General features: G+C 35.8%; 1 protein-coding gene across 1 annotated transcript; it reads right to left on the bottom strand.

Moving 5' to 3' along the window:
• Positions 1-6,099: 6,099 nt before the first annotated feature.
• LOC131010234 (patellin-3-like) lies at positions 6,100-9,078 on the bottom strand. Its single transcript, XM_057937657.1, has 4 exons — positions 7,578-9,078; positions 6,991-7,115; positions 6,722-6,863; positions 6,100-6,628 (listed from the first exon to the last, which is right to left on the bottom strand). The coding sequence occupies exons 1-4, from the start codon at positions 8,787-8,789 to the stop codon at positions 6,377-6,379; spliced, it is 1,731 nt and encodes a 576-aa protein (XP_057793640.1). The 5' UTR covers positions 8,790-9,078; the 3' UTR covers positions 6,100-6,376.
• Positions 9,079-9,858: the final 780 nt, after the last annotated feature.

Genomic DNA, 9,858 nt, shown 5'->3' with positions numbered 1-9,858 from the left:
TGCCTTTTAACATGGGCTTAGAAGTAAAGGGTGATTGGTTATCAAACACAGTTTTTAGCCTAGTTAAGGAGCTAATATAGCCATAACAAGGCTATCAAACTGGGCCTTAGTGTGCCGAGCTAACTTCAGTTTCGAGCTTGAATTTCTTTGTGTTGAGACTCGAGAGCTCAAGTGTAAAGGTATAGGATATAGGGTTATAGGTTGTAGTGATATTGTTAATGAATAAATTAGTATATATAATTATGAATAAGATAGCATATAGTGTTAATTAATGATATTAAAAAAAATTAGTAAAATTTTGGGTAAATAATGTCAAAATTCATGAAGTTTTGCGCGATTCTCGTTTTTCACCCACTACAAAAAAAATTACCGGACTCCAACGAAATTACCGACGGAAAATAATCCATTGGTGATTACCGACGAAACAACGGCGGAATTTCGACGAAGATGTTTTTAAAAGTTTACCGACGAAATTTTTAACGACGGAAAATAATCCGTCGTTAAATATTATTTTTTATTTTTAATTTATTTTTTAATTATTTTTAGATTTATTGACCGAATAATGACGGAATTATTAGTGACGAAAAATAATATGTCGTTAAGTATTATTTTTTTATTTTTAAATTATTTTTTTTAGTCTTACCAACTGAATAGCGACGGAATTATTAGCGATAGAAAATAATTCGTCGTTAAATATTATTTTTTTATTTTTTATTTTATTTTTTTTAATTTCATTAAGCGACGGAAAATAATCCGTCGGTAAATATTATTAATTTTTTTGTTATTTTTATTTTATTTTTTAAAAAATATTTTTTATTATTTTTTAATTAGTATTCCTTTTTTTCTTATTTTTAAATTATTGAGAATATTTTAAAATTTATTGTTATTTTCAACAATAATATATATTTTTTAATTAACGATAATATTAATTTTTTATTATTTTAAATTCGATCGTACATTTTCCGTCATTCTTTCGTCGGCACCACAAGTCTTAGACATCATCTCGACATATTCTAAGGTTATGAATAAATGATAGATGTTAGTTATATTAATAATACGTGTGTTTTGTATTGGTGACCACTCGAAAGGAACTTCAAGTTAAGCGTGCTTGACTTAGAGCACAATCAAGATAGGTGACCCACTGGGAAGTTCGTCTTAACGTATGCAATTAAGTTCAAAATACATTATAAATACCAAAATACTTGTGGAGAATAAAGCTAGATTGATATATTAAAAAAATATTAGAAAAAAAGAAAAAAAATTAGCGACGGAAAATTCTGTCGCTGATTTCAGACGACGCCTTTGTCGTCAATCACCGCCGACGGCCGCACCGTCGTCGTCTCCGTCGAAAAATTAGCGACAGATGTATAATTTCGTCGGTATTCAACTTAGCGACCATATTTACGGTGACTCACGGTCTCCGTTGGTCATCCGTCGGTGATTGTTTTTAGCGATGAAATTTTGGGCATTAGCGACGAAAAATTCTGTCGCTAATCGCCCAGTTTCTTGTAGTGTCCTGACCTAAAAATCTCGCGTTAAAATCAATGAACTTGATGCCGATTATCAATTTTTCCATAAAATTAATTTTCACCCAAACTTATGCTGACATGGCAATCGGAAAACCACGTAGGCTTAATTTTCTGGTGAATTGAACAATTGTGTTTAAGTCATAACATTAAACGTCGTCGTTTTATATTTTGTTTGGGGATTAAATGAATTTAACTGAAATTCCTCTTCAAATTATGGTTCCTCACCAAAAAAATACCCAAAACACTCTCAGATTTGAATACGAAGAATGGCCAAAACACTCCGCCTCGAAGATGAGAACAACCGAAGGTGCGTTGGCAATGGAATTGAAGGGACAGAAGATGAGCATATCGTAGGCATAGAAGGAGCGGTGCAAGTCCGGCGGTTGAGAGATGACTGGAAAGAGAGGGCGGTGTGTTGAAGACAATGGACCCATCACTAGTCTTTCTCTCTCTCTTTATACTAGGATTTTTATACAGTATGGAAGACGTATAAGATAGTATTGATCGCTGCTCTAAATTGTTGCAGAGTTTCCGGTGGATTCGTTCTTGTTTCAACCCAACGGATGTTCGATCTGGCATCGGAGAATTGTTACGGTTAAGGGAAAAACGAGAACTGCGTCAAACTTTAGGTATTTTGACGCTATTAAGTTACTCCCTCCGTCCGCCAAAAGTATGACATTTTGGTTGGGCACGGGATTTAATAAAATTGGTGATGATGTTAATGTAGTGGAGAAATGGCCCCACCACTTTATGAGATGTGTGGTTGAGATTGAATTTGCGGTGAATTTTTTGTAAATAAAGAGTGTTTGTAAGGATAAAATATAAAGGTGGGTGGTGGGACCATGGCTTTAAAAGAAAAGTGAAATACTTTTTGCGGACACCAAATATAATAATTGTGTCATACTTTTGGTGGAAGGATGGAGTATTTAATTCAGACGCAAAACGACACCGTTTAGCTTCTAATTAATCTACTCAGCATAAGTGTGCCACGTTGGTGACACGTCATCTAATTAATAGCCGAAAAACGTCACTAAGGAAAAAACGAGAATCAGAGCAACTGTCATGGATTTTAATGCGAGAATTTTAAGTCAGGGGAAAAACTAGAAACGCGCCAAATTTCAGGAATTTTGACTCTATTTGCCTAGGGGTGTAATCGAGTCGAGTCGAGCCGAATACTGTCTTGCTCAAGCTTGACTCGTTTAGCTAATCGAGCTGCTCGTTTAATTATCGATCTAGCTTTAATTGAATCAAATACAATGTCGAGCCTAATCAAACTTTTTAAATTTAAAATTTTAGTTATTTTCCTAATATATAAGTTATTTTTCAAATATATAAATTATTTTATTCACAACAATGTAATATATTTACTATTTTCTTGTAAATAAATTATGTTAATTAGATACTTAATTTAAATATTACTAATTATAGTATAAAATATAGGGTTAATTGCATATAATATCACGAACCTTGCCCGAAATTCATTTACCCCACAATCTTTAAAAAATTTATTTTTTATCAAATACTTTGACATTTGTTCAATTTTCCCACGATTTTTTATTCCGATGACCGAAAAAATGACATAGCAGTGATGTGGATTTAATTTTACACGTGACACTGACGTGGAATATATATGAATTTTAAATTACACATATAATATTAAATCATAATAAAAAAAGCCCTAATTTCTTTCAATTTCTCATTTTTATCGGGCAAAAGGAAATCAAATATTGCTTTTGGCGCTAGAAAAAAACGATTACTTTCCTTGGCCACCACCTCTGTCGAAGGGTTTCTCTCCAATCCAGTGTGGAAGTTTTCGTGTCAAGGTCTTCCAAACCAGTGGCGCCGATTGCTTCGTGTTTCAAGTCTTCCAAACCAGTGCGCCGATTGTTGGCGTCAGTGCTTCGCCCATTGGTGGCGCTGATTGCTAAAACGAGAGTTTCAATGTTTAAATTGAAACGCATCGTTTAATTTATCAGAATGGTGTGTGTCGGCGAGCCACATCAGCGCCACGTCGATTCCGATTTGAGGGTTAAAAAAATCGTGGAGAAATTGAACAAATGTCAAAGTATTTGATGAAAAATGAAATTTTTAAAGATCATGGGAAAAATGAATTTCGAACAAAGTTCGTGATATTATATGCAATTAATCCTAAAATATAAGACATTTAATTAATAATCTTACGAGCTAACAAGGCAAGTATCGTCATGCTCAAGTTTGACTCGTTTAGCTAAACGAGATGCTTATTAAATTACCGATCGAACTTTTATCGAATCAAACGCCGAATATCTCACTAGTAGCTTGACTCGTTTACAGCCCTATATTTACCCTAAAATACATTCCTACATATTTATAAACTTTTTTAAATATCAGTCATAAAATACATTAAATTTACAACTAATAATTAATCTAAGATTTCACCATATACGGATCTCATTGAAATCATTCCTACATATTACCATGTATACTTATTTATATAGTTGCTTGTTAATTATTGAGTTAAAAGTGAGCTCGATATATTTATAAACTTTTTTAATTGTTCACAATCTTGTACTTGAGCGCTCAACTCATTTGTTATTGGTTCTTTTTTTTTCATATTATTTGTATATGATTTTATACTTATCAAGATTGAACTCTAATTGCCGATGAGACATAATTGAAGTGACAAAATTGAGGTACTCAAAGACTTTACTTTGTGAGAGGTATTGGGTTCAATCTCGCATTCGTGTGGGTAGTTTTTCCACTTTTGTGTGGATAGTATTCTGCTGCGTGCAGTTGTTTTCCACCTTAATCACACACAAGATCATAATTTTATTCGAATTAAAATTAATTTAAACTCATAATTTTGAGTATGTTATTATTCGACTCAACTAATCTATCACCCTAACATGGAAATTAACCTTCAAGATGAATTATAAAAATAAAAATCTTCCTTAAATATTTCCAGTTCATAAAGATAAATTAGGCAAAAAGAAAAATTCCAGGAATCTTTGGGGAAAAAATTCAAAAAAATGATAAAAGTCTAGTTTGTGGGCTTGCAACGTTATTGGTGGAATCCATTTCTGTGATTATTTAAAAATGTGGGGCTACAAACGTGAGCTGATAATTGATGATGAAAACACCTTTTTTATTTATTTAAGTAGGTGGGAAGAATGATTAGAATCCAAACTTTATTTTAAGGCAAATACAATTTAATTTGCAGGTGTTTTAGTAATAAAATATGGGAATTTCAGAAAAAAGAATCTTAAGCTGACTGTTGTCTAAATATCTGCTTTGTTTGGTTCAAATAGAAGTGTGCTTCTGACAAACTTATTACAATTTTTAAAACTGTTGAAATGAAACCATTTTTGTCTGTAAAGTGCCTAACAAACTGTATTTGCTTTCTACTTTCTTTTTTTATTTTAAATGTTATATTTAGATATTTCCAAGGTTATATGACTGCCAATGGCCTCCTTTTTGTTCCCTAAATACTTTAATATAATAAGTGAATAATTTTGACAATATACCACTAAGTCTATGCTACTATACTACCCATGTGCACGGTCTTGGTGTATACGAAATAACACAATGATTTTGCTCATATTTTTCTTGACATACCATATCTACAACATTTTGTTATATTTAATATATATATATATATAGAAATATATATATATCATGTAAAATAAAAATTATTTTCAATCTTTAAATCATCAAAATTTACGATAATTTTTTTTCAACTCTTCATATATATATATATATGTACTCCCTCTGTCCCATTTGAAATATCTCAAAAAATGAAAATAGAGATTAAAAATTGTGTAATAAAGATGTGAAGTGAAACATTTTAAATTAAAAAATCTAAAATTAAGGGCAAATTTCTTTCTATTTATGGGTTGGATCATTTTAATTGGGACAATTTAAAATAAAAAATAAGATATTTCAAATGAGATGGAAGGAGTACAATTTAACTTAATAGGGAGGGCAATGGCCCCTTGATAGCATCAATTACAGTCATCCAAATAAAATTGTCAATTCACACTACCTATCCATTTGACTTTGAGCCAGTCTCACCTGATTATCGAACAATTAAGAGTGTTTGGCTGAGCCTATAAGCTATTTAAAACAGCTTATAAATTATTTAAGAGCTTATAAGTTCAAGCCAAACTTTATCATGTTTGAACTAAATTTTTTCGATCCTAATACTTCTTTTTTATGAAATGTTCAGGCCAATCTCATCAATTTCTTCGAACTAGGAAAATTTAAATAGATGCAAAAATACCGTTACATCACAACTGGTACTAGTGTTCCAAATTAGCATATGGTCCCATATCTGTAGGGTATATATTGGTTGGGGTACACAATAAAAACACCCACTTGGGACTTTGCAATGAATTAATAACACATGCAAGAATTTGACAGATTGGCATTTTCTATCATGTACTACCATAGAGAGAGAGAGATAGCTATCAACATCCATGAAAAGAAATAGGGACAATGTAAGAAAAGATATAAAATCTAACACCAACAAAAATACCAACCAGGTAGTAATAAAAGTGGATGTCCACATTTTCACTCTATAAACAAAGAAGCAAAAAAATAAATATTTCTGTTTCACATTCCACTCATTCCTTAAGCATATGTACTTGCCAAATTTTGTTACACCAGAATCCAACAACCAAAAACTTCAATTGTAATAATAACAACCAACCAACAAACAAATATAGAATCAACAACATTTCCAAGAACCAACTAAGTTTTTTTCCTTCTTTTTAAACACAAATCAAGAAAAAAGAATTATGTAATGAACAAAGGAAAGAAAACCACCCTTTTTCTCTCCTTATTTCTTTGCTGCACATTCATTTATGTTTTCATTCAGAGGGCTTAGTCTTGAACCTGTAGAGAAGCTTCTTCTTCTTGGATGTTTGGTTGTCAAATGTGAGCACAACTTTGCCAGTCTCACCAATCTTGAAGCTGCACCCGACGACCTGCTCGTCCCCGGGCCCAATCTTCCTTGACTTGTGCACAATCCACGTGTAACCCCCCTCGACTGAGGGCACGAACTCCGCCCCGTAGCAGATCTCCCAGCCCACCACCCTCACCTCCCAAATCAGTGTGCAAGCCTGCATCATATAGAATTCAAGAATCACCATTAAAATCGAGGTTTCCATTGATGTCAGCTCGAACAAAGCTCAAGAAACAAGAATGAAGCTCACCTCGGTGATCGGGAGCTCAACGGTGTGTTTGCCAGTCGGCTTGATGGTTTCCTCTATTGCAGAATCAGCAGTGGTGAATTCTGTCTCACCCTCCTTGCTTAGGCCACCATATTGAACTGGAACTTGCTCAGGTGCTATGTATCTGATAACAACAAGTGGAAACTCAGTAATTAAAACAACATATAATAACCTAGTATACATATATACCTCAAAGAATTCAAATAATCATCAATTGCAATAAAAAGAATATGGTCATAATTTGCACTGACTTGAAGAGGGTCTCAGCAGTCTTAGTAGGGCCAGCAAACACAAACTTGCTCTTGGTTCTTTGCGTCAAGAATGGGCTGATCAACCTATTGTAAGCCACATACCACCATGGAACATTGATAAACACCTTCACAACAAAATCAGCTCTAGTTAAACACAGATATACCCAAAAAAACACACAACCAAATTGCAAGAACCACACAAACAATCAATCCATCAATTTACACAACATCCAAAGTCAAAAGATTGGATCTTTAAAGTGTGTGAGAGGAAATTGCAAGAAACACACAGAAACAATCGATCCATCAATCAAAACCACAGCAACCCAATTCAAGAACAAACATACAGACAATATAGACAACATCCCCAAGTCAAAACATCGGATCTTTAGGGGGTGCTCCGTTAGTTGAGATTAAATTGGCTAGAAATTATCGGAGATTAATTCTCATACGAGAGAGGTCAAGATTCATGAGGCAGACTAATCCTACATGGCAGTAGCTCGAAATTAAGTTCAGGGCCACCCAAACGAACAGCATATAATGAGACTACGAAATTGAACACCTCCCTTAGTGTGTGTGAGAGAGAGTACCTGTTTGGCAACAAACTCAGGGTAGTTATCTTGTAGAAGCTGGAGGGCCTCATTAGTGGCCTGTCTGAAATCTTTCTTGAAGAGAATCAAGCCAGGCAGATTCTTGAGATCAGTGATTTGAACAATGGTGCAGATGCTATCAGGGCTGAAATCGAATTTCCTGATGTTCTTCTCCAACAAGAGGATATACCACCTCAAGAATTTGGACCTTTTCTCAGCATCACCAAAGGTGTTGTTGTAGAGCTCCTTGTCTTGAAACGCACCAAAAGCGTTGTAGCAAATAGGGTGGCCCTCTTTATCGACGCCGTGCAAGTACACAACTTTTTCAAGCCCTTCAACAATGGCGGATTCCTCCTCCTCCAAGAGGGAGTCGATCTTGAATTCCTTCCTCCACGCAACCACGTTTTTCAGCATGGTGAAGGCCTCCTTCACCTTGAAATCGCGGGCCCTGAGGAACTTGAGAAGGATGAGGTCGCTCCTCTCGTCGGCGAGGAGGGGGACGCCCCAGATGGAGACCTCTTCCGGCGCCTGCGGTGGGGCGGGCTCCTCCGCCGCCGGGGCTGTGGCGGGCTCCTCGCAGGGGGGTGGGGTTGGGGCGGTCACTTCGTGGACTATGGTCTCTTTGATCTCCTCCGCGGCTTCGGATTTCTCCTCGCATGGTGGTGGTGTTGCTTCTTCCACCTTCTTCTCCACCGCCGGCTCCTCCGTTGCCGGCTTCGGTGGCGGGATTTCAGCAGGTGGGGCCTCGCAAGATTCGATTTTTGGCTCTTCTTCGGTTTTGGTCTCTTCTTTTTCCGCTTCTTTCTTTTCTTCTGGTTTTGCTTCTGCTTCTTCCTTTTTCTCCTCCTCCTTCGCCGGCGGCGGAGGCGGCGGCGCGGTGAACTCGTGCTTGTTGAGAGCCTCCTGAATCAAGAGCTTGAATTCGTCGAGAGCTTTCTTCTCCGGATCGACGAGGTCATCGACTTTGTTGCTCTCCTCTTTAAAGGAAGCGGATTCAGCAATCTTCTCATCCGCCGTCGCCGCTTCATCTTTCTCCTTCTCCTCAGCAGGCGCCGCCACCTTTTCCGGCTCGGGCTCGGGCTCCGGCTGCGGGGGTACGTCCTTCTCCGGGGCAGTGGGCTTCTCCGCCACCGGCACGTCGGTCACCGGCACCTCCTCAGCCGCGCATGCTGCCGCCTCGGGAGCCGCCGTCTTCTTGGTTTCCTCGGCCATGTAGAAGCAACAACGTTGTTAACTTCAGAAAAGGAAACTGGAAAATTTTGGAGATTTTGATAAGAAAAAGGTGGAAAGATTGAATCTTTTTGAGAGAGAGAGGGTGATTGAGGGAGACGAATGGATTGAAATGAGATTTTTTAGGTGGAATTTGAAGAGGAAGGAGGCTGAGTGTGTGTAGTGTGTGTGAAGCGGAACAGTCTGTCAAGTTTTGGGAATTTGCCAGCTCGTTACCACTCTCGAAAGGGGACCCACCTCCACCACACACCCCTCTTCTTTTTCTTCTCCAAAATCAAATTAAAAATACTTTTTTCGCCGTTATTTCTTTTACTTTTCTTGCGCTGCAAATCATGTCCTTTTTAGTTTTTAACTTTTTACCACTACAATATTTCAAATTTATAACACAAATTTGGAAGAATAATATCTTCTCACATCATATTTATCCATATTAAATATTTATATTATCAAAGAAAAATATTTATATTTTACAATGCAAAATGTATTGAATTGATGAAGTAAAATAAATAGGAGTACTATGTTATATAAAAATGTTATAATAACGTAACAAATGAATAAATGATTTAATTAATTATATATTTTGAAGAAGCCCACGAATTTATGGAGTACTAATACTTTAGTTGGTCACAACTCTTTTTAAGGAGAAAAACGCTCTTTTATTTACTCAATAATAACATCAAGAGTTTAATTTCTTTTCTAAAAGTTAACGAGTGTCAATTCTTATACCAGACAACGTTTTTGCTACCGCAGCTAACTTCGAATTTTTCTTTATTGTTTTTAGAATAATATATAGCGATGACAATTTAATCGTGCGCACCAGATATTCACGACTATCAGACCCTAATAGGTGTGAGTTTGAAGGATATTTGATATTCACGAATAGTTTCGTAATTACAATTCACTATCCATTTTGGTTGCATGTATGAATTTGAATACTTACTATCCATATTCATAAAATTCATTTACCTGCGAAAAACACCCGTGAAATATCCTTAAAATATGGGCTTTGGATTTTAAATTTTAGTTAATGAATTTAGATATTAACTTTGGA

Source organism: Salvia miltiorrhiza, chromosome 2, assembly GCF_028751815.1.
Source record: "Salvia miltiorrhiza cultivar Shanhuang (shh) chromosome 2, IMPLAD_Smil_shh, whole genome shotgun sequence".
Lineage (NCBI taxonomy): Eukaryota > Viridiplantae > Streptophyta > Magnoliopsida > Lamiales > Lamiaceae > Salvia > Salvia miltiorrhiza.
This window is presented reverse-complemented; position numbering and strand designations above follow the sequence as displayed.

Bases quoted from the DNA above. Each gene is read 5' to 3' on its own strand.
- LOC131010234 (XM_057937657.1), bottom strand. From the start codon at position 8,789: ATGGCCGAGGAAACCAAGAAGACGGCGGCTCCCGAGGCGGCAGCATGC. The intron at 7,116-7,577 runs GTACTCTCTCTC...TTTGTTGTGAAG, and splicing joins CTGAGTTTGTTGCCAAACAG to GTGTTTATCAATGTTCCATG. The intron at 6,864-6,990 runs GTCAGTGCAAAT...TGTTGTTATCAG, and splicing joins ACTGCTGAGACCCTCTTCAA to ATACATAGCACCTGAGCAAG.